This window comes from Thalassophryne amazonica, chromosome 21 (assembly GCF_902500255.1).
Source record: "Thalassophryne amazonica chromosome 21, fThaAma1.1, whole genome shotgun sequence".
NCBI lineage: Eukaryota > Metazoa > Chordata > Actinopteri > Batrachoidiformes > Batrachoididae > Thalassophryne > Thalassophryne amazonica.
This window is the reverse complement of record NC_047123.1, coordinates 33344357-33369268: the sequence shown is the minus strand read 5'-3', so window position 1 is coordinate 33369268 and position 24912 is coordinate 33344357. Positions and strand designations below refer to the sequence as shown.

At 39.3% G+C, this 24912-nt stretch overlaps 3 protein-coding genes across 5 annotated transcripts in view; 2 read left to right on the top strand and 1 right to left on the bottom strand.

Moving 5' to 3' along the window:
• vsnl1a (visinin-like 1a) overlaps nt 1-15945 on the bottom strand; it is a 27921-nt gene extending 11976 nt beyond the window's left edge. Inside the window, exons 1-2 of one of the 3 annotated variants that reach the window (XM_034162909.1) lie at nt 15754-15945; nt 8096-8264 (exon numbers count right to left, since the gene is read on the bottom strand). In XM_034162909.1, the coding sequence (XP_034018800.1) occupies nt 8096-8257 (162 nt within the window). In that variant the 5' untranslated portion in view covers nt 8258-8264; nt 15754-15945. Of the gene's footprint in view, nt 1-8095; nt 8267-15753 lie in introns of all 3 variants that reach the window. The other 2 variants (XM_034162908.1, XM_034162910.1) reach the window with 2 other exon arrangements.
• LOC117502778 lies at nt 15946-20206 on the top strand. Its single transcript, XM_034161894.1, has 3 exons — nt 15946-16181; nt 18788-20137; nt 20179-20206. The coding sequence occupies exons 2-3, from the start codon at nt 18807-18809 to the stop codon at nt 20204-20206; spliced, it is 1359 nt and encodes a 452-aa protein (XP_034017785.1). The 5' UTR covers nt 15946-16181; nt 18788-18806.
• On the top strand, nt 20146-24912 carry LOC117503627. Its single transcript, XM_034162907.1, has 4 exons — nt 20146-21669; nt 22333-22491; nt 22924-23004; nt 24628-24912. Exons 1-4 carry the CDS (start codon nt 20211-20213, stop codon nt 24744-24746), a joined length of 1818 nt encoding a protein of 605 aa, XP_034018798.1. The 5' UTR covers nt 20146-20210; the 3' UTR covers nt 24747-24912.

The window sequence follows — 24912 nt, the reverse complement described above, 5'->3', positions numbered from 1 at the left end:
TAGACATCTGAGTGGTTCATGTCATCTCCTTAAAGTGTTAGTCATTTCAATCAACCACTTAAGCAGAGCATTTATTCTAACCCTGACGCACACACGAGAACGCCACTGTGTCCTCGTGACGTGGAGGATGCAGCTCTGTGATCCATTTAAGAGCATCTGCACGAAAAGACACTTTGTACTTTTGCCAGGTGACTGGTGTAAGTAATTAGCGGCACTCTGACTTTGATCTCTGGTCTATTAACGTCATGCATTAAGATGAACGAGACCAACCTTCTTTCTGTTTGCCTCCCAATTCTCCAGCTTCCAAATGATTGATTACATTTGGCTGAGCAGTAACTAGGTTTGCAAAAAACGCCACCCAAATGTACAGTAGTTACTCCATTAAATGCCCCAGTAGTCTGCAATTTTCACGAACAAGACCATTTAATGACCATTTGCATGGATGCATGCATGCTGTCCGCAGTGCGGCCTCACGGTACGTACAGTTTTCAAATAATCAATTGCAAGTAACACAGATTCACAATTTACAGTCTTTGTACTTAAAATAGTTTCAATACATATAATTTTTTTCCTGAGATGGCAAAAGAGTGCCACAGTGAAAGTCAATACAGCGTTTGAACTAATGGAAAGAATGTGATGAGCAGTAACTGAAAACTGGTAAGCAACTTGTGCCTGACGGTATGAAATTCAGCTGTTGCCTATTAGACATAATCACCAACTTGATTTACACAACTCGGCAAACGTGTTTATCTGACTGTTCAAATCATATCGGTGTAATTACTGGTACAACATGTGCACCATGTCATACAGTTAAGTTTCATGGCAGTTCAGGGCAGAATGAAACCTTTGCCGCTTTTGGCTCTAATGACTTTGTTTCTGTATTTTGTCAAGCACTTTTACTACTAGTACTACCTCTACCAGGGCAGCAGGATCAGTGAGGAGGAAGACTTCAAATGCATGTTTTTCGATTAAAAAAAAAGATCATTGACCAAAAGTCAGTACAACCTGGTTAATAAAGGTGTCATATTCAGATTTGTACCCAAATCAGAGAATCTTTTTTCCTTATGAGAGAAAATACCCTCCCGGTGACTGAAGTGTGAAAATATCCTTGTTATTGTGTATCATTTAAAGGAAAAATAAAGAAGACCCAACATGGAATCCTGTGGAACACCAACATAAAACAGACACGCCTGTTTACAAAGAGAACAATGTATTAGCCAGATCTGAACAAACTAGTTAAGAGCAATACCATGATTGATGACATGTCACTGAAGGCTGTGTTTTATTTAGGGTAGTCCTTCAACTGCTGATGTGTTGAGCCTCAATTTTCATTAAGAAACTAGTTCCAAAGTATTGCAAGATGTGAAGAAGGTTGCAGTTTTTATGATTACCAAATTTATTTACTCTTGGTGAATGCTGCAAATGTTGTTATGCTAAGTCACCAAAAGTGGTTTTATTTGCCAGGAATGGTTTCAGGGTCATGACTTCTTGATGCACATGAACAACAAAGCAGATTGTCCAATCAGCAGCTAAAATGAAACACCTGGTTATCAATACAAGTACATCATGATGAGGAGCAGCCATCAAATGTGGTAGACGAGGTGATATGTGGAATGATACACGCAGGAATATGAGAGGTCTTTGAGGAGACTGCATGGTACAAACATCAAGACAGATCAGCGGACTTCTTGTGAAGCTACAACACTTACTTTATTCATGGTTCTATGTGGTCATTCAAAATAATTTTAGGGTAATCTGCGTGATTCAGCCAGAAGAGTTGGAAGACAATCTAGCTTCCTGTTGGACATCAGGGTCAACAGAGGTTTGCTGGCTTTGCTTGCAAAGTCAATTCACAGACAGATTTCAGGTTATGCATCAGCAGAGACAGAACTAGTTTAGTAACACTTGCACATGCTTAATATCTGCTATAACAACTTTAATACTCTTGGTATAATTTGTTCTTGTGCACTAACTACTCCTATGAACAAGGCTGAGAAGCTTATGTCATGACTGAAAATTGCCTTGCTGACATGAACGCACCAAGACTGTACTTTGCAGAATATAAACCCGCCCAACAAAACGTTAACAGATTTGTGGCCTGTTGACTTCATCATTAAAGGAACTGACTGTCCACGGAATTATTCTCCATGGAGGATTTTGAACAGTGACTCAGAGGTCAATCCTGCTACACTGCCCCAAGGATACGTATGGTTGTTTTATTTTATGCCCATAAAGACACTTAGTGAGGTCCCATTCCCACCTATCACACTGCAGCAGCATGACTCACTATAAGTTGCTTAATAACGCCACAGAGAAACTGATAGGTCAAAACTAATCAATTATTATTGATCCATCTGTCCATTCCTCTCTCATGCCCTCGCTCTGGCTATCATTCACAATTTTAATGGTTGTGACGTGGCATACATTTTGTGTGCAGCCCCCCCAATTTTAGGGAACCAAAATTACAGAAATACATAAAAAATAGATCATTATTTTTAATCATGCTAGTTTCTTGTGTTTTTAACTTGTATTTTACCCATCATTATATCTTTTGTTTTTAAATATCCTTTTGTTTTTGCACCTGAATACCCCATTTTGAACAAGACAATAAATATGTGCTGTACAGATCATTTTCTTATATTTATGTATTTACGAGTATATTCTTGTCTGAGTTTGGCTGTTGTCTGTGCGTGCATCAAACAAGAGGGGAGAAAAAAAAAACTGGTGACAGAATCTGTCATCTTAACATTTCTGAGAGTGTTGTTATCCTGTTACAAATGGCTCCCAGACCGTCTGGTGTGTCAGGAATGAGAAATTTCACACACTGAGGCATCCAAACACTTCAGTGAGAATAGTGATGGAAACTCTATTCCATTTTTATATCACTGTCTGGCCTTGAGAATGACATTAAAATTGAAATTCCGGTGCAAAAACAAACCCTACAGCGGGGTTCGTGTGTTCATGTTGGACTGTTAGGTCAAGTTTTAGTGATGAATGTCCCAGACAGAGGACACTGAAAGACAGACAAGATCTCACCACACAAGACATGGAGACGCATATTAATATCTTTGAATGAATTTACAGGTTGTGCATAACTCTTGCTATTTAATTAAGTGTATATAACCAGTAAAATCTGTGCACGATGGGTATGTTAAAAATGAATATTTATAGACCAGTCCATAAGTATTTGGACAGCAACAAACATGAAGCTTTAATTTTAAATAAACACACAGCCACCGAAGCCTTTAACTCCTTCAGAGCTGTCATGGGTGTTTTGATGGCTTCCCTCACTCGTCTCCTTTTTGGGCAGTCACTCAGTTTTTGAGAACTGATTATTCCAGACAGATTTACCAAACACAACCATACTGTTAATGATTGATGTAAATGAAGTCCAAGTCCATCACCTGACTTCCAGCTGGAAAGGAGATGATTTGTATTATCAGTAATCATTATTAAGTTCATCCAATTACTCATGGCCTCTTAAAATGGAGGGACTGTGTATAAATTGGTTGTAATTCCTAAATGGTTAATGCAAAGTTTTGGATGAACTCTTTGAATTAAAGCTGAAAGTCGACACCTTAAAGTCGACACCTTAATCACATGTTGGTGGTGGTGCATAAAAGGCAAAATGACAAAAATTGTCGCTGTCCAAATACTTGTGGACCCACGTGTAACTTAATTATGTGTTTACGTGGAATAATTTTCTTTATTCTTACTTTGATAAATCTTCAGTGACGCAACATCAAGATACATCATGAAGCCTCCAACAGCAATATGTGAGATTTAAGGTTTATTTGCTGCTAGAAAACATAGACAAGCACTTCTCGAGTGTTACTATATGTACTGTATGCTGTGCTGTTACACAAACTACAAATACATAGTGCACAACATAACAGATTAAATGATATGAATGCCACAGTTGCTGCCTCAGATATGTACACCTATTATTTCCAGTTGATATCCTACAGCTGCTCTCTCTCCATCTGTTTCATCCACTTTTTGTTCTTTGGTGTCACAGCCTAAAAACAAGGATCGCCTTAATGGGGTCACAGCACAGACTGAACAAAGAAGAGAGAGAACAATGTGCCTGCATCCTGTGAAAACTGTACATTAAATCCAGGCAATCGGCAGAGTGGAGGTCAGCGTGAAAGAAAAAAAGGGGTTTTGGAAAACTGTCACATCTGAGCAAACCTGAAACACGGTTCATCGCTCGTCTCGGTACTCAGGTGTAAGCTGACCTCTGCTCTCTCATGCCTGCATGCACAGTGCGCACACAAATGCCACACATGTGCACTCATTTTGCACATCATTGCTGCGTTGATGAGCCCAGCGGAGCTAATGAATAATGAAAGATGTACGCATGCTTTGCTGCTTTTCCTACATGTGACCTCCACCACACCCACAGACTCACTCTGCTAATGCGAGGTGACTGCGGACCATTATTCTGCTTATCAGTGTTCAGGATTTAGATAAAGCACCGATACACTGTTGCCTAGAAACACAATAAGATCCATCAATAATAGAGGTTATAAACCCCTGTAGATCTGAGACGTTGTGCAGCTTCACGTTTGCATGCATGCCTTCAGATCGTGACAGAAAGACCTTTTTCTCGTAGTGGTTATTTCGTCTGACTTAGTGTGCTGTATATTTCAAATAGCGCTGCAAACTCTTTATTTCCCAGGAGTCTTGGATATTTTGTTCAGTTTTAAAAGGTTTGTGATGCTTTTCAGGATGAACTGGCTGAAATGAAAAATGTCATCCCCAATTTTTTAAAGCAACTATACTTACTGGTGAATGTTTGTATGATGCTCGAGGCCTGTCAGCATTTAGAAGGACCTCACTCATAACCTCGGTGCACAGGCGTGACTTACGTAACAGCAGCCACCCTCAGGTTATGAGGCATTTTGTGGTACCACTGATAAAAGATGAATGACTATTCTACTTCTGAGGATGCTTGATTCGCTGTGAGCTCTTAGGGAGTTAAAGTTGTGCAGTACAGAGGAAACAAGATGCTGAGATGCAACAACCCAGGAACAATCCAACTTCCACTGAACTGAGAGCCTTAAAGGAAAAACGAAGATAAACCACCTCATGAAGGTGTTGGTCTACCAGAACAGCTTCAAGGCACCGTGACTTTGATTCTACAAATTTCTTGTACCCTACTGGAAGGATAAAACACACTTTTTCCAAAAGATATTCCCTCCTATTCATCTGAGTGGAGATCTTGTGTGTGCAAAGGTCAAAGCATCTGAATCACATAATTTTCATATCACTCGAAGCGTTCAGTGATATTAATTAATAAAATGTTGCAACAACATTTTATTTTAATTTTGTGAGCAAAGTACCATGGAGGAAAAACTGTAGTGACCGTTTACACTTTCATTAAGCAGAACTGTCCAAAATCAAATGAAATATCATGACTAGCTAATATATCACTCCATAGAAGAAGTTAAAACTTTTTTTATGGAGTGATACGTCAGTTTGAAGATTGAAACGCACAAGTCAGACTCCAGAAAAAAATTCAATTATTAAGTTGTCTGCTTTTTGTGAACAAGCAGGAGAAATTTCAAGGATTAATCCAACATCACTACACTCCAACAACACGAAGCTCAGCATTTTGAAGCTCATAATCCAACCCAACCACTCACTTATAGTGTCAAGTTGTTTCATAATTTAGACATCAAAAACACCTACGGACATAATTTTAACAAGATCTAAGAAACTTCAACATGTTCACCACAGCAATAGCATAAATTGCAATCTGCAGGAATAAGGACACATTTATTTATCAGTACATTTTACCCAGAATGGATTGTATTGGTCCAACTTGAAGTGGTGGCCAGTGATTTTTCATGTTTTGCTATGTTAATCGTATGCTAATCATGTGAATGATGTAGTCTGTACTGACTTTCTGATTGGCTGAGAATTTACATACTACCAGGAATATCCTGTGAATAAAATACTTGCGGCCTGGCTCCATAGCAAGCTAGCACAGCCATTAGCCAGGTAATAAATTCACATCTACATCAAGAAAATGTATATTTACGGTGAAGTGAGTGTAAAGTATATAAATATATGAGAGCCGCTGCTATTTTAGACATTATCTAGTACTTACACCGGGTTGGCATCAATTCCTTTCTTACGTTAACTTGCGAAACCTGTAATAAAAGGAATTTAAGCAGAATGTTTTGCTTGTGTGGTAGTGAGGGCAGCAGACCCCTTTAATCACTAATTCTTTTGTTATTTTTTTGTAAAAGGATCATTAATAGTCGTAGCATTTAGCAGTGGCACCAATGCTCTTTATTGCTCTTGAATCACAATTTATCTTTCATTATGAGATCACCCTTTCCGTAAACATGTTTTCCCTGTTTTGACCGAATAAATAAATCATTGACTAAATTCACACTGCTCTGAAATGAGACTCAGGAGGCTACATATTAGCAGGAGAAGATAATCATCTCTCAGATAGCTGCTTCTCTGCTGGTTTTCTGTCTGGACACAAGGGGGGTAAATGGGATCACAACAGGACACCTACTAAAACACAATAGGGAACATTATGGGAACGCAATTTCAGTTCCTCAGTGGATATTATGGTGATGGAGAACACATTCATGTGACTTTGACCAACTGGGTCAATACAGAACAGAGGAAAAAAACCCAAGAATACATTTGGACGGCATGTCTAACTTGTTTTATTGTTAAGCTCCAGTCACACTAAGGAAACATATGATGAAATGATTCTATATGTTTGTGTTCATTTTTGCCTGCCAAAAGTGCAAAATGTGCACCTTGTCAGCTGATATCAGCCAAGTCCATCTGAAAGTTTTGGCGTGTTCAAAACTTTGAGCAGATATCAGGCTGAGAGGTTTATTGCTTGTTTTTTGTTGGGTTTTTTTGCTGTTTTGTCCTCTGCATATCATATATTTTTCCCTGCTGTTCTCTGACTGTTCATTCTGACATTCTGATTGACCAAATGTCCAGCACCCGGAGAAAAGACTGACAGTAAATGCAGCTCCATGTCTGGAAGAAATAGACAGCGCACTCGCTTTTTCTGTCGCTCGCTCTGTCTTTCTTTCTTTCTCTCTGATTCTCTCTCTCTCTCAGTGAGGAGACATGACGGAGCGAGTGAGGAGTGAGGATACATAACTTCATGCTTTCAGAGGGCCAAACTCTGCTCAAATGCAGCATATTTGTCTGTAAACCAGGAAAATACTTCTGCTCAGCTCAGAACTCTGGAAATGTGACATCATCTGTCCATTAGCGCCCCAACTCCATGGGCGACTGATGTATTTGCGAACAGACAAAACCTTTAAATACGTAACTAATTCTTTTGCTCTGCCAGTCATAGTGTGATTGGGACTTTAAACAGTGATAGTCATTAACTGAACACTGTAATATGAATGTCACCATTTTTTTAATACAACTGGTAACACTTTACAATAAAGGAACATTAACTGACATGAGTTCATGCAGTAATAAGAATTAGTAATAACATATTAATGGCGTTCATGTGAGTTACTGTAGCATTAAGCATTAACTAACAGTGAATTGTGTGTTTAGTAATCTTTTTAGTAATCATTCAGTAATTGTAACTGTATAACTTTTGCTCCTTTGCAAAAGAAGTTCGTAACCTCAATTGACTTTCCTGTTTAAATAAAGGTTACATAAAATAAATTATTAATGGTGTTAGTAATCAGTTATTAATGGTGCTCATGTTAGTTAATGCAGCATTAAGCATTAGCTAACAGTGAAGTAAGAGATGCAAGTGTTTAGTAGCCATTTATTAATGTGTTCATGTTAGTTAATGGAGTAATAAGCATTATGTAACTGAACTAAGGGGTATTTCTTTTTAGCAATCATTTATTAATGGTAATTAATGCCTTAGTTCACATAAACACATTAATAAATGATTACTAAACATAGCAAACTGACTGTTAGTTGTCTATTACTGCATTAAGTAATGTTAATTAATGAAACCTTATATATATATATACTCATGTAATTTTGTGTTTCTGACAGTGAGCAAATATAAATGTGCACGCTTGATGGTGATGTGTTTGCTTCATGCTCTTGGCAGAGTGAAAGTGAGCTTCACCTTGACGTAGAGCTGCTGGAACTCTTCCAGGTTGAGTCGACCAGTGGGACAGTCCTTAAGAAAACCTTTATACCACTGCTTCAGCTCATGTTCGTTAAACTCTGTGTTCTTCACCAGATCCTCCATCACTTCAGGGGTCAGCTTGCTGTTCTGTTTCCCCATCGTGCTGCTGAGGAAGTTGGGATACAGGAAACACACACGCACACAAAAGACAATCGCACAAGTCATACATAAAATTAACAACACCGTTCACTTAACACAAGATGTAGTGATGTTACTTCTTTTGAAAACATCTGTTATGAACTGAAAACTCTTGAGGGATTTGAGTCCATTGAGGTTAAAAGATGATATGGACACTGAAAACTTTAAATCAAAGATTAGCCTGAATAATAAGATGTGTCTGCCACCTGCTGGTTGGATTACGGAAAATTAGGAACAGTTGTCTTTGAGGCAACATGTAGCTTGTCTGTTTCTTTCTCAACAGTGAGCCCATTTGCTCAGTGGTGCACTTCGCCAAGTGAAGCTAGCTGCCACGGAGAGAAATATGGTTCCCTCTAGGACAAAATATATAACGTAACAGGAAAGTGAAAAGAGAACTAAAGAATGGATAGAACGTTTGACCTGGGATGATACCTAAGTATTTTATCAGTACTGCAACTTAATGATGGCAAACTCGAAACGCCGTTCTGGAACGGTTTGAAAATGTTGAAACAGCCATGTGTCAGAAGACTGTTGTGGAGTCTTTACCAAAAGGAAGAAAATATGTGTTATGCTAAATGGAGACTCATTACATCACCAGCTGTTTGGAAACAAAAGCTTCAAACCATTCAACTGTTTGTGCACTAGCATGTATGCTGCTTGTTGATATAATCAGCCATGAAAACTGCATATTATTTGTTAGTAACAACTGTAACAGTTTAATACTTCAGTTTCATTTTTATGCCGATGACCTCCAGATTTATATGCCAGTTGTGCCTAATAATACAAGTGCTTTGGACTCCATACATAGCTTTTTTAAGAATATTAAGGACTGGCTGGCTCAGAATTTTCTGCACCTTAATGAAGCCAAAACAGAGTGTATTCTGTTTGGAGCTAAAACTAACTCTGATCCAGATCTTGGCTCCCTGGCTCCTTATCGTAGGGCTGTGGTAAGGAACCTTGGTGTGTGGTTTGACGACTGTTTAAAATTTGAGAAACAAATTGACAGTGTGGTAAGAGCCAGTTTTTTCCAGCTGAGACTCCTGGCAAAAGTCAAACCCTTTCTAAGCCAAACCTTGAAAAGGCTATGCATGCTTTTATCAGCTCCCGGATTGACTATTGCAATGCACTTTATGTTGGTATCACTCAAGGCTCTCTAAACCGACTCCAACTGGTCCAGAATGCTGCTGCTCGCCTGTTGACCAACACCAGGAAGCACAGCCACATCACTCCTGTACTTTACTCCCTGCACTGGCTTCCAGTCCGTTTTAGAGTTGATTTTAAACTGTTAATGTTTGTTTTTAAAGCTGTAAATGGCATTGCACCTTCTTATTTATGTGACCTGTTAAAAACACACAACCCTGTCAGAGCACTTCGGTCTGCTGACCAAAACTTTCTTGAGGTTCCCAGGTCCAGGTCCAAACAATGGGGTGACCGTTCTTTTGCAGTAGCAGGTCCTAAGTTGTGGAATGCATTACCTCCTGAACTGAGGTCCATTAATAGCTTGCCTCTGTTTAAAGCTAAGTTAAAAACATACTTGTTCAGGGCAGCTTTTTGCACATAATTGCTTTGACACTTTTTTGTCTATTTTTATTCTATTTTAGATGCTCTTATTGTGTTTTTCGTACTTTTCTTTTTATTTTATCTCTAGCTGGTGCTATTAGAAAGCACTTTGGTTCAGTGAAAAGTGTTGTAAAGTGCTATAGAAATAAAACTTGATTGATTGATTGATTGATTAATATACCTTCATAAGCCTCAAAATAAATAAATCCTCATTTTCTGTGGGCTGCTTAGAATAACTGCAAGTTCTTCAGGAAAGATGGTTGTAGCTTATTTTAAAATCTAAATTTGAAAATTCTTTTAATGAGGCACAGTATGAACCAGGGTAATAAGGGTTATAAATATGAAATCATTAATTTCAATTAAAGTAATTTAGACAGGCCCTATTGACTAAACATGGCACCGCAGCACACAAACTTAGACACTCTACCCCTGCTTGGCACAGCAATCACATCACTACATGTGTGTAGGCCAGCTATGATGTCTGGCAAATAACTAGAGGGCCCATTTCAGGATATCCCAAACAGCATGCTGCACAACTAAATCAAATACTTCAAAAATCACCTTAGACTGACTGCAGAAAAGCAGTGAAATATTCGCTCTGGCATTGAATGAGAACTTGCAGAACTAGAATGTGGTCAGTGATTGACTTTTTTTTTTGTAAACCAAGGCTCTTCACATTTCTGCTAATCAATTAATCAACTAATCAATTTGTCAAGTCATGGTTTAAGGCGTTAAAAAGTTTTTCTTGCTATATAAGCCCTGAGACCATTGTTGCAGGTGCTTATTCCCGGGTACTGTAGAATGAAGCAGATGAGAGTCTACAGCATCTAACCAGGTGACTTCTCCAGCTGAGGATGGTACACATTCATAGCTGTGTGGACTGGAATAATGCCGATGAAGTATCTTGTTCAAGGATACAGACAGGCAGCGTGACAGAGAATTGAACACAGATCCACATACCGGTAACCCGACTCCTTTTCCCACTGAGCAATCTGCTCTGTTAAAGGCAGCTAAAGGTTAACAGGAAAATGTTCACAATAAAGTGCTACAACATTTTCATTGAACAAAAAAGATTAATTCAATCTCATGTCATGGCTTATGGGGGATGGAGATGATAAATCACCTTTTCACAACTACAAACTTATGGAGAGTGAGACACTAGTGGGAGTTGTGGGAAGGAGGGAGAAAGGCATGAGGAAAAGAGTGACTCGGGACACGTCATATCCAACACTACTTGTAAGAAGGCAATGTCTAAGGCTCAGCGGTCCCTGACTGCTCTGTACCGCAGAACTGGTCTGGATGTTCCTCCGGCAGACGATTGATTAATGGCTGTTTGATCACCTGCAACTAACAATGTTGGGCCTCAAAGACAAAACTGCATTTACAATGACAGTGGATAACACCATAGAATGGATAATACCATAGTTTATCTTGGAATTATGGATAATTTACTGGGACTTTTCAGCATACAAAGCACTCTGTAGTCCTACTTTACATATTGGTTGAATCTGCAACTGCTGGAAACAAACTAATCTAATGTTTCAGGTGATATTTTAGTACCGTACACAGTAGGGCTGCAGCTATCGATTATTTTAGTAATCGAGTATTCTATCGACTATTTTGGCGATTAATCGAGTAATCAGATAAAAAGTACTTTTGCGTTTTTAAACAACATCAGTAGTCCAGGGCTCTCCCTAAGCAATGGCACAATGTCTCTGCGCCAGAATCTTAGTAAAACAGAAAATACACGCACATCCAAGATGTGTAAAAAAAGGAGTGCTGGATCAAAAAAGAGACAAATATCAAAGCAAAAATCTGCACAACCTGAGCGCTCCAATGCAAAAAGCTTTATTTGGATACAAATAGCACAATAGCTGCACCGAAATCTTGACGTACTAATTTGATTAGCGTTTACACGGTTTATGGGCATGCTCTAGTCTTCTTCTGTGTTTTTTTCTGGGGACATTACAGCGCCACACACAGGCCTGGCACATGGACTACAATGTTAAGTGAAGTTTCGAGGCACAGAATTTGCCTCAAACATTTTTTGTAATTGAATTATTCGAGTTACTCAACTAATCGTTTCAGCGCTAGTACACAGTATGTAAGGTACTCCCCCATTGAACCGGCCCTGCCAAAGATTTAGTGCATCCTTTTATGATTTTGCAAACTGATAAAAACAAGTGTTGAGACTTTTTTTAAAGGGAAAACTTGCATTTTTCAAAAAGCAGCTTTTCAACAGCAGCCTCACGTCAACTCGATGATCAGCCATTTTAAACACATTCATTTTGGAAAATGTTCTCACTCAATAACTGATCTTGTGATCCTTCGGCTACACTTTCAACATGAGTATCGATTTTGCAGCGACAGATCCACACGCCCATTGAACTATCACAACTAGCAGAACAAATGTGCAATAAAATAAATTGTTTCTCAAAACAGAGACACATGGCGGTATAAATCCACATAACCTTTGTCAGGTGATACCTGTCTCCGGGCTGTGTCTTGTAGACACACAAAAACACATCGCAGTCCAAGTATTGTAGTTTGGATTGTACACCTCCAAATCAGAAAAAGCTGAGATGGTGTGGAAAATACTAAAACAAATAACACAGTGATTCTTATATTTACTATGAGTTCTATTTCATTCATTAACCTCAGATGTTTCATGTTTTATGTGATCAACTTCATTTCATATATTAATTTTTCTCTTTAATGGCCATGCAAGCCATAAATGCTTTTCTGATGCCAAACTGCAGATGCACAGGATGCTCACACTGTCCATTTTTGAGAATAAATCAACATCTAGCATTTTGGTGCAGCTGCAGCAAGTGAAAAATTTTGAAAATTGGTCACATTCCATTTTCATATTCACTCTGAAAACAGCATCCAGTTTTCTGTCTGCCACACACAAGGTGTGAACGCAGCATCAGAGGGAACATGGCATTCAAACTGGCAACATGCCTGAATTGATTAAATCGTGCAGCTAAAAAATCTGTATATTATTCATTTCCTTTCTCCTGCTGCTGACTGCAATGTGCAGAACATTCAGCTAATCATTTGGCAAGTGTGTAATGCACTCATCAATGCTCAGATTTTTTCTTTACATGTGAATCTTTGGTTTTTATTTATTTATTCTGCAATTAATTTAAAGAGTCAAATTAGATGAATGTATATGACTAGTCACAAGTGCAGTGGATTTCTCCAAGAAACAAGTAAAACGAGTGACTTCTTCTAAAGGTATTGTACAATTATTCCTGCACTGCACGAGAAATCAGTGTTTCAGTGAAGCTGAGCTGATACTGCAGTCTGACTGAAATTTGAGAACACTTTTTCTGTTGCAGTGCAGACAATCAGACGAAAAGACAACAGCTGCAGCAGCACACAGATGTGTCTCGGGACAGATGTGAGCAAAAGATGTATGGCAGCTCTGGCGCACAAGACACCAGATGGATAAATGTGTAGCAAAGAAATATAAGAAGAGTAAATGAAGGAGTCACAAGGGTGCTACGGAACTGTCAGATTTCAGACCATGTACTTTAGACTGTATTCCTGTTGTTGTTAATTCCAGTGCCAAGAATGTTGGACAATCCTGGAATATTGCACTGGGATTAACAAATTTATTGCAAAATTGTAGTTTAATTTGAAAATGCAGCATTTCATTAACATCCACCATGATACACACACAATCCATATCAATCAATCAATCAATCAATTTTTTTATATAGCGCCAAATCACAACAAACAGTTGCCCCAAGGCGCTTTATATTGTAAGGCAAGGCCATACAATAATTATGTAAAACCCCAACGGTCAAAACGACCCCCTGTGAGCAAGCACTTGGCTACAGTGGGAAGGAAAAACTCCCTTTTAACAGGAAGAAACCTCCAGCAGAACCAGGCTCAGGGAGGGGCAGTCTTCTGCTGGGACTGGTTGGGGCTGAGGGAGAGAACCAGGAAAAAGACATGCTGTGGAGGGGAGCAGAGATCGATCACTAATTATTAAATGCAGAGTGGTGCATACAGAGCAAAAAGAGAAAGAAACAGTGCATCATGGGAACCCCCCAGCAGTCTACGTCTATAGCAGCATAACTAAGGGATGGTTCAGGGTCACCTGATCCAGCCCTAACTATAAGCTTTAGCAAAAAGGAAAGTTTTAAGCCTAATCTTAAAAGTAGAGAGGGTGTCTGTCTCCCTGATCTGAATTGGGAGCTGGTTCCACAGGAGAGGAGCCTGAAAGCTGAAGGCTCTGCCTCCCATTCTACTCTTACAAACCCTAGGAACTACAAGTAAGCCTGCAGTCTGAGAGCGAAGCGCATATGAAAATTAGTGCTACAGTTTTTGAGAAATTCAACAATCCAAAATTCAGAAATGATGCCAAATTCACAACTTACATCAGGTCTCTAAAACAACAACAACAACAAAAAATCTCATTCCTGTTCTTGCTAAATGGAAAAAAAAATAAAACAGCTGCTTGCCCCGCTCCCTCTTCCTTCTCTCGAAGACTGTGTGGGTGTGTTGCACAGAGCACACACTTCCTCAGTGGATGTGTCTCACAGAGCCAGCAGGATGCCAGTTGTGCATGTGTGTGACATATGTCACAGAAGTCTAAAACAAGCCATGTGAGGTGTGAATTTAGGCATGAGAATCTCCTGCTGATCTGCGGATGTCCAAGTTTCCATGTGACTGGTGTCCTACCGTAATTATGGCGATTAATGGAGGGACCATGTAGTATTTTCCAATGCTGGATAAGACACGCATTTTTATTGGTTGACACCAGTTTCAGAAATTCAACATAACTGTAACAATTGTCTGCCGCAATGTCATCTATTTGAGATGACGTCATGGTAGACGTCTTACTGTAAAAGTAAAATTCAGAAATGACCCCTTTAAAAGCAAGATAACTGAATAAAATCTCCATTTGTGCCGGACAGATGTGAGGATGATTAAATTCAGTTTTCTAGTTTGTTTGTTTTTTCAGCAGACAATACCTGATATGCATCAGTAAAGATGCACATCACACGTAACGCTGCTTTAATCTGACATGCAACTACATTAAAAACAGACAGCTGGTGCACTATGAGAAATGAGGGTTTGTCAGGGACAAAACCACATTGGGTTCAGTCTGTAGCGCATTGCAGAGCAGAGCACCATGCATGTTGCAAACCTGCACAAAAAAAACTGTTTTGTTTTTGTTTTGTAGTTTAATCAAAGACTTTGTGAGATATGCAAAGATATGATCAGTAAGCAACTAGCCTCCTGAGCGAGGCAGTATTGCATAACAGTGTCCATTTAACATTATTTGCCAACAGGGGGATGACCTTGAGAGAAAGGCAGAGTGCTGGCCCAGAGGGGCACCATTAGACAGGAACAATGCAGTTTAGAGGTTTGAGTCAGTGCAGGGCAGACCTCCCTCCCTCTCTCTTCCCCTTTCTCTCTCTCTCTCTCTCTCTCTTTCTCTGAGGGCCATGTCTGCACTGATTTGCAAAAAGGTGCCTTCCTCTGTGAGGATGATGTGGGTTAAGGAGACACATCACAGCCCCACCTTCATTCCCCTACACCGCCCCATCCAACCAAGCCTTGCAACATCAGCACCACAGCCAAACTATACACACACACACACACACACACACGCACACACACACGCACACATCACCTCCTCAACCCTCTGCTTCGTGCATCTTCACACGAAAATCAGAAACACGCTCACAAGTCACGATCTGTGCGTGAGAACCGCGCGCTTGAGTAAAACAGCTACATTGTGAAATTCATCACCATCATCATCATCATCATTATTGCAGTTTTACGAAACTAAAGGAATCAAACATTTGAGGAGTCTAGCTGCAAAATAAATAAATAAAATTACATTAAAATGTTATTTGGCGCAAAATGAGTTCTACCTTTGGGAGAGTGCGCACAAGTCCGGGCTGGTGTCTCTGGAGCGGGCTAAAAACCGGCGACGAAGCGGGGAGAAAAAAGCTGCTCAGGAGCTGTTCTTCTGCCGAGCCGCTGCTGGGTTTCACCAGGCGTTTGGCGCTAATTCGGTTGAATTTAAATTTCTATCAGGGTTTATTTTTTTTTTATTATTATTTTTTACGGGAGAAAAGTCAGCTTCGAGGGAAAGTAAAGCGGCGCAAAGGAGCTCCGTTGCGATGCTGCTGCTGTACTGAGAAACAGTGAGAGAGCGAGCATCACTCTAAGCGCTCTCTCTCTCTCTCTCTCTCTCTCTCTCTCTCCCCCTCCCCCCCGCTTTCCCGCCGTCGCGTGCGTGTAGAGATGATGCTGCAAAAAGAGAAGCTTCTGACGAGGATTTATTAAATTCATTTAGGTGAGAATTAAACCCACCAAACTTAAATTGAACCCATTAATGATGTAAACCGCAATAGTTTCGAGGCACATAATGAACAAAAAAACAAACAAAAAAACATAGTTGCATTAGCATAACTAACAAGTAGCATCAATCAAAGTGAGAAGGTGATTTAATAATAATGTAAATTATGGTGCACGAACAACTGAAATATTACTAACTAATCGACAGAAGATTGAATTAACCCTCTCCCAGACCATCTGACCTTTTTTAAAAAAACAACTCACTAAGCTAACGTTAGCTAACTTATACTAGCCTAATGATAAAAAGTTTGCTACATTAGCAAGTTAGATTTTAGTAAAAACTGCAGAAAAGAAGTAAATAAAAACAGCACTTTGCTTTTAGTTAAGGTTTTTTTCTCTCCCATTTTGACAAAACTTTCTTGTGATGTAAAAGTTAACATTAGCATTATCCATTTGCATATTGAATGTTTAGCTCTTTATGCAGATTAATATATGAAATTATGCCCATTTCAACACTGTTGTTTTTACAATTAAATAAAAAAAATGTTAACTGCTTACTGGAGCAATTCTGTAAAAAAAAAATGGGACAAATGTAAACTTAACAAAACAACCTCTAATAATTATTGCTATACTTATACCTACTATTGCTATACTGTACCTCTAAGTATAACTATTGTAATTTACAAAATAATAATGATTTGAAACAAGTCAATTAATTCAGCCTTCTGCTGAATTAATATGACCATGCTGTTGTTAAAAAAATTATTTTTGTAAAATGTACATAAGGTTGTTGCTAATTGTACTTTGAATCCCATTCAGTTTCACAGAAATAAAGGTTTTCACCAGGACAAATGGTGAAAGCAGTTTTCGGTGGCAAGAAACAAACCCTAGGCAGTGTTATTTCTTTTTTTTTTTTTTTGTGAAAATACCCAGCCTTAAAAAATACATTGAATATAGAAATAGACCTTTTGAAAAGTGAAGCAATAATTCACAGCATTTTTTTTGTTGTTGTTTTGAAAGACACACCAAAATGTTTCTTAACTTCTTAAAATTGAAGCTACACAATATTGAACATGAAATACAGAACATTGACAACTTCGTCTTCGTGGGCATGATCCAGCACACAGGTGCCTCAGTGTTGATGAGGACCCCAGCAAATGGAAAAGGCAGAGATTGGCCTGTCTGCAGTATATGAATGGTCACTTTCAGGAGATCGGGATGGATCAGTCCATCTGCCTGGGTGGTTGCTACAGGACCAGGACCGTTTTGATTGTGTGGTGGTGATGTGAATTCACAGCATCAGCGCATGCATAACTGAGTAGTGAACACTAAATTGATGAGTTATTGGTATTTTTTGTTGTGTTCCTCAATACATTATGAAATGATGAAATGTCCATCTTCCCTTTGTATGAAAATTGTAATCTCATGGTTTGAGAAGTATTGCAAACAGAGGGTTGATCTTCTGACTGATGGATAGATAGATATGGGTGAGGAATGTGAAGACCAGAAGTTGTCCTGGCTTCATTACCACCGTTAAGGTGCCTGTGAGCAGGGTTCTTTTTACCCCAAATGCTCTCGGTGTGCACATTTGTGCCTATTGTATGGTAGCTCCTAACATTGGTGCATGAATTGCTTAATATGAGGATTGAGGTTGTAAAGTGCTCTCTTTTCAGATGGAAAAACACTATAGAAAATGAAGTCCATTTAAGTGACGCTGAGGAGGTTGTGGGCGGCCAGTAAGCCTGACAGTGTAATTATTCAAAGACAAAACTCTTTTGTTCAGCTTTGAAACCATCACATCTTATAAAAAACAGAATTTCACAGTTACATATTTTTTTTATGTTTTCAAACTTTATTTAAATATGATCATTGTTTTGAGATGAAGAAAAGCCGACTTCCATTTTCCTTATATTTAATAAATAAGGGGGAATAATCACATGATAGCACAGTGTCCTATGCAAAATCAAATTTTATTTGGAAATATATCACTATAGATTGGAGAGATGCTCTTAATATTTTAGAGCTGAGGCTGATTCATGTACCTGCGCCTGCCAGTGTACATCTGTGCCATAACTTGGAAGAGGTCCTTCCAGAAATAAGACATTTATCTGACTCATTACATTACAGTGCAAAATATGAATCAGATAAGAGAAGATAGCAAGAATAGTTAGAAAAGACATATATGTCTGTAAACTACAAAGAAATTAGTTGATTGGCATCTCATTTCACTTGCTAAGTGTTTCAGTGCTTCAGCCTGGAAACCATGAGGATGAAACATCCTGCCAAAAATGCACATTTTTGAGGAAATGAAGCACTGTAGCCCAGAATGAGGTGTTAAAGTGAGGAAAAACAGAAGTGTCTCAAATGATGACAGTAAATCTGTTGTGTTCTGTACAGTGAATCAGCATCATGCTGTGTAACAATCTGTACTGATATCGTAAATCCACTAACTGGATATTATGCTGTCACGTCTTTTATTTTGGAGATTTGCAGTGGGATTATTGTTGACATTAAATCATTCTTATTGATGTGATTGATGATTATCACTTTAATGAGCAGACCTTTTTAGGTCCAGTGTTCACACGTGTGCTACTTCCATTTTAGGATTTGGAGACTGAAGTAAATGGATAAGATAACCCAAGAACACATCTGCCAGCAAATTGTGAAAGGAGTTGATTCACCACCATCTCCCAAACGACCAAGGACTGATTACATGATGCTACTTTATAAAACAACCAGCTCTCTGTCATCAATAAATACTGTCCATAAAAACAAAGCTGAAAATAGAAGTGGGGATCTGCACTGTGAAAACCAGCAACCACAAGAGAATAAATTCAGTGTCATTCCTCATACAAAGATGACTCCTCCACATACCGATGATGCACCCACAGGAGCATCAAAAGTCTGTTGTATTCTTCCAGAGAGACACTCTCCAGATGTGGGGAAAGATAAGCAGTCTGCAGGTACTGAGAGTGACAAGCTGAGCAGCTCTCCAGCACAGCATCCAGGTGGGACATTAGCAGAGACTTACACATCAAAACACTTTGACACTGACTACAAGAGGCTGGACACGTCACCTGAAGATGAGACTCTTGGCGGTCACAGCCCTCTGTGCAGCAGTGATGAAGATGGTCAACTCCAAGCAGTCAACGTTAGTTTAAGTGTGGAGGAATCCCTTTTTCAGCCTGGTAGCAGCACTTGTGAACATGTCACACGTTTTTGTAAAAAACGGAGTCAGTCCAGTAACACCGAAGAGAATAATGATAACAGGAATAAATATAGCGACAGAAAGAATGTTCTTTTTGACAAGGAAGAGAAAGAATGCAGTTGTAACATATCCTGTAGTCATAATGAAGACTCCAAATCATGCCGGTCTGTACTGGACACACAGATGAAGTCAGGCGAAAAAATGTCAGATCTGCAGATTTGTGGAAAAGGAAATTTTACTTTCTGCAATGTGAAATCAAAAGAGCAGGTTAATCAGAAGCGCACAAACGCCAACCCTGCTAATACTGAATGTGCCGAGGAACAAATAGTCTCTTCTGAGACAAGAAATGTGGAAATTGTGACTGAGATCAGAGTGATTCCTGAAATTGACAACCTCTGTGGGGAAGAAGGAGAGAATGCTGCTCTGCAGATGATAACCAAACCTCCAAGTGAAATGGGTGATTATACAACAGAGACTCCAGTGCCGGCACAAATCAGTCAAGAGCCTGCAGAAGGAGATAATGATGCGGGACCTTTCAGTGTAATTGACCCTGCAATCTGGAGTGAAACTGACAGGGAGGCTGAAGGGAGCACTGCAGGTGTAGAATTATCTCCATCAGTAAAAATCTGTGAGGTGGAAATGCCTGTTCCACTCTGTTCTGACGTCAGGGATTTGCAGCACAGCACAAAGGAGCTTGCAGCTTCTGATCAGGCCGAGCAGTTTAATGGTGAAGGCAGAGCACAGCAGTGCAAAGATGAAAAAGAAGATTCCTGTCAGTTATACACAGAGCCACAGTCTTGTACCATCTCAACTAGTCAAATGCATGACAAGACTGGCAATGAGGCCAGTTGTTTTTGGAAATCCAGTCCCAGCAGCAGTACACCGAGGCCTGCAAAACCTCTTCCTGCTGGGGATCAAGGGAGAGAACGCTATGGTGCTGAGCACAATCATTCAGACTGTTTTCCTCTCAGTCTTCAACACCTGAAGAGACAAGAGGCCAAAACATCACAAAGTGAAATTTCCAGAACTCATGGGACGACAGAAATAAAAGAAGTAGCGAGTGATAAAGTTCAAACTGATGGAGACATAAACTTTGATGGAGGAGCGGAATCAGAGAAAGACGTCCCCCAACAAAATAAACAAGACAAAGCCGACGTGACTAAAATCTCAATTTGTGATTGCATTGGTGGCTGCGCAGAGGGCAAAATGAGTAAATCTGACAACAAAGGCAATATGACCGAGTGTTTGTCTGCTCACACACACACCTCTCAAAAAAACACGACGGTGGAGGAAACAAAGGGAAAGGAAAAGAAGGAAGGAAGTGCTGTTAGAGGAAAGATAAAAAGTGATGGACATCGTGACTCAGAGGAAACAGACATGACTGAAATATCACCTGTTGACTGGACAGAGGGCAGTGTAACCCTGGCTACTGGTAAGGAAGAAGAAAACAAGCACAGTTTCTTCCAACAAGTCGAAAAGGAAGCTAAGTGTTTAGTCGTCATGTTTCCCCCAAAAAGTGATGCTGCTGTGCCAAGTAGTCATGATTTAAGCCTGGCTTGTCCATTAAAAACTGGTGGTAGTAATACCAGAGATGTAATATGTGATGTCACGTTTTGTTCAGTGCTGTCTAATTTCACGCTCCATGACCGTGTGCCAGAGGGGTTTGACACATTCGAGAAGATCCAGCTCTCACCAGATGATGAAGACCAGGAAGAGGGTAGCCTGAGCAGTGGCCTTCTGCTCACTAGCTCACCTGGGAAGTTGTTAAAAACTGTGCAGCAGCAACTTCATCATCCCACGCCAGGGGCAGAGAGTGACGAGCACGAGAAGGTGGAAGGATCTGAGCACTGTGCTGAGAACGTAGAAAATGGATTTTTACGCAGTGAAACCAGATCCTGTGAACTCTCCGACTTTATACCACCAGAAGATGACATTGCTGCAGGCCAGCCTGAGCAACAGCCAAAAAGTGAGTCATCCAGTGAGGCCTGTGCATGCTTCTGTGATGACATAAACTCACTGTCGGTGTCGTCAAGTGCTTCCTCCCAGAGCCCAGGTTTTGATGTCCTCAACCACCCTCACTTTGAGATGAGAGCACAATTCGACATGGTCCTAAAGGAGATGCACTTGTTTTTCAAAATTAGTGCTTCTGATTGTACTGGTGACATTGAAACATCATTACCTGAGGAAAGCGGTGATGTCACTGAAGCTTTGGTGGACAAGGCTTCAAACAGCGCAGACGGCCTCAGCAGCCCAGAACAGGGATACCAACAAACATCAGGTACCTGCAAACATTATACAATGTACAGCCGACAGTATTACCGAATAAACACAGGAGCAGTGAGCCATCAGTTTTAACAGAACATTTTGGTATGTGTAGCTGAAAAATATTGGTATTAGTATTTATACATGAAACATAGGGCATAATCAACTTTTTCTTTTAAATCCCAATTTGCAACTTAATGTTCCACCACAATCCAAACGATAATTACAATAACAAATACCTACCAGGATATTTTCACTGTTTTCAACATGTCACACACATATGTAATGTGGGCTGATTACTCATAAAATATAAATATGGCTTTCATTTATTTGTCTATATAACAAGGCATGTAGATGTGTCACAATGAAATTATTTTCAGTTTTTCTTAAATGCAGATGTTGCATTTAAACTATTACTGTTTTAGTTTGGTGTAAACCAGATCATTTGTTTCGGAAAATGTCAAAATCAAAAATTTTATAGCACTCACAAAGCATTTGTTAAATAAATAAAAATATTTGAGCCAGCTGCAAACACTTGTTTGCATTTGCCTTATGTTAATGATGAATAAGACATTCTGAAGGGGTTTATGTTATTTATTTATTGACAGTGTCAGACACTAATCCCAGCAGAACATCTGACTTTGTTCTATAAGTATGTTGTTTTGTTCTTATTGTTCAGACAGTGATGCTGATGACAATAGGATCCTGAAAACCTCCAATGGTGACACGATAGTTTCATGTGCCACCGACTGCGCTGATGGTGAGCAGAAAGTGACTGAACTCGACTGCAGCCACCTGTTCCTGGAAGAACCTGTATGCACTCCAGAGAACCACACAGGTTTAAAGTTTGCTTCTTTTTTGTTTGAAATGTCTTTACAGTAATAACCCCCAAATTAACAGGGTTAGCAATTAAATGGCATGTTTGAAAACCATAAAAATGAAAGTACTTTAATTAGGTCTGCTTTTTTTTTTTAGCTGTATTTTTTCAGTGGCACATTGTAAACATGGTTTTTACTCAGTGTTGGTTGATACATTTAAAAAGGTCAGGTTGGTTAATTCAGTGAGGAAATTGCATTTATTAGTTTGTCTTTTTAAATTGACACAGCTTCCTTTTATGAATGCTCTCATTATTTCTTCCTCCCCAGTATGCTGCCTTGGAGCGATAGCGCTGCCATGAATGCAGTAATGTTGTTTAAGGATAAACAGAACAACAAATAAGACAGGATTAGCCCTTCCTGGCTGTCTGTAACTGTCAGTATTTTGTTTTTAGATCTGCAGGAGGTGGAGAAGAAGAGCAAAATGTGGTTGCCCTCCTTTGTGTGTCGACCTCTCCTGGAACAGCTGGGCCACAGTGAGTTCAATAATGTGACTGCACAAAATATTGACAAAATCGCCATAACATTTTATTAATAAAATGATGCATTCTTTTGGAAATATTTGACTAAAATGCTTTCTTAGAATTTCTTGTTTATTTACAAAAAACAGTGAATTTAATTGGCATTTCTGTAAACTAGTGGCTGTTTGCCAGAAGTGCAATTTTCAGCTCTTTAGCATGAAAGCCAAACTAAATGAAAATGTCACATCTGAGCATTTACAAAGCTGCCATCAGTTTCAGCATGACAGTGTTCATCTGTTATGGTGCCATGTTTCAATTGAGAGGATATTTCAAATTTGGAAAAACTGTTTATTTTGAAGTGTGGAGGAGCAGATTTGACTTAATGTTCCTGCAAAGAGCTTCTTTTGAGATTGGAAGTCTACTAGTCTACTGCATTATGTGTTTGTAATGAAAAACAATGTCAGCTTACTTGAGTGGTCTCAAAACAGAGGCCTCATATTATCTGGAGACCACCAAGTTGTTCTGCCTGAGGTAAGTCATTTGCACAAAAGTCCTGTGTTTTTTTCTACTACTACTTGAGACTATATTAATGGAGAAAATTTCTTCTAGCATGTCAGATAGGCAGCTGATAAACTCGGAATAGATCTTACAGTTGGCACACTTTGGATTAGCTCGAGGGATGTTGGAGGTGCAGGTCCTTTAAAGGTGGCTCAATTGGTGATCGCAAAATCCAGAGAACTTGCGGAGCGCTGCAGGCTGTGTATGCAAATAAGTAGCAGGTAGAAGGAAGATGAATCTCACTCTGCCCATAAAAGGCCATAACCTTGCAAGAATAAAGCGGTTTCCTGTGCCGATGGCCGAATATAATGATGGGAGTTAAAGCTGACGTTAGACTCAACTTCGTCTCTCAAGCAGTAAAGACATTTCCTGCGTTCTTCACAATGACTGGAGGCTGATGCAGGTACGGTTTTTAAATTGTAAAACGAGTGTACAGTCATACATATCTGCTCCTTTTGACATTTTTGTTCCACCTCCACTTCCTTTCCTCCTCTTCCGCTCATTAATCTTATCTGATTATTACATTTTCTTACTGCTGAGCTGTTGTTTTTTTTAAAAAATTTCCACTGTAATCAAATGTAATCCTATTATATTGACTCGAGTGGAAATTTAAAATGACTGTTGTTGGAGTAAATCATTGCACTAATTATGACCCTGAGATGTTTGAGTTGTTACATTATTAAGGTGACATAAGCTTGTCCTTCTATGTTATTTAGATAAATACAGAGCTTTATGTAACAATGATGATAAATTCTTTTCATTCACTTCATCCCTTTGAAGATTGTGCCGCTGTACACCACTCTATAATGTGCATTCCTTCCCATGGCTACGCTAATTAAAATGCATTCAAATAAGATAGGTTTTCAGCAGAGTAGTGTACTAAAGCCATCAGGAAAGACAGCATACTGTGTCCTTTTATGGGTTGTTACTTTGTTGTTATTACTTTTTTTTTTTTTTTTCCAGCCATTCAATGAGGTTTGTGTCAAAAATAAATCAATACCAGTGCACAATGTATAAGTCCAAGTCTGTAAGAAACCGCATTCACTTACAACATAAAAATTGTTTCATTTGTGTGTGCAGGTCTGGTGGTGTCTTCCAGAAGACTGGAGCCTCTGAAAACGTGCACACGCCCAATCAGGGTTGGACTTTCAAAGAGAGCCAAGACCAAACACCTACACCGCCCCCATCCTTATAAATGAACAGCAGGATGGCATCAGAAATGCAGTCAAAGTGATGTGTGCATAGATGTTAACACTCTTAAAAGCCTTTGCCATGTTGATGAATATTTATTGTCTTACTTAAAGTGTTCTTGGTTTTCTTGGATTCCAGCTTGTTCTTAGTTTTTGTGGTTTTATTCTTGATGTT

Coding starts and splice junctions, on each gene's coding strand:
- LOC117502778 (XM_034161894.1), top strand. CDS start 18,807: ATGGATAAGATAACCCAAGAACACATCTGCCAGCAAATTGTGAAAGGA. Junction 20,138..20,178: donor GGTGAAGGCAGAGCACAGCA/GTGCAAAGATGA, acceptor AGTTATACACAG/AGCCACAGTCTTGTACCATC.
- LOC117503627 (XM_034162907.1), top strand. CDS start 20,211: ATGCATGACAAGACTGGCAATGAGGCCAGTTGTTTTTGGAAATCCAGT. Junction 22,492..22,923: donor CACTCCAGAGAACCACACAG/GTTTAAAGTTTG, acceptor TTTTGTTTTTAG/ATCTGCAGGAGGTGGAGAAG. Junction 23,005..24,627: donor CCTGGAACAGCTGGGCCACA/GTGAGTTCAATA, acceptor TTGTGTGTGCAG/GTCTGGTGGTGTCTTCCAGA.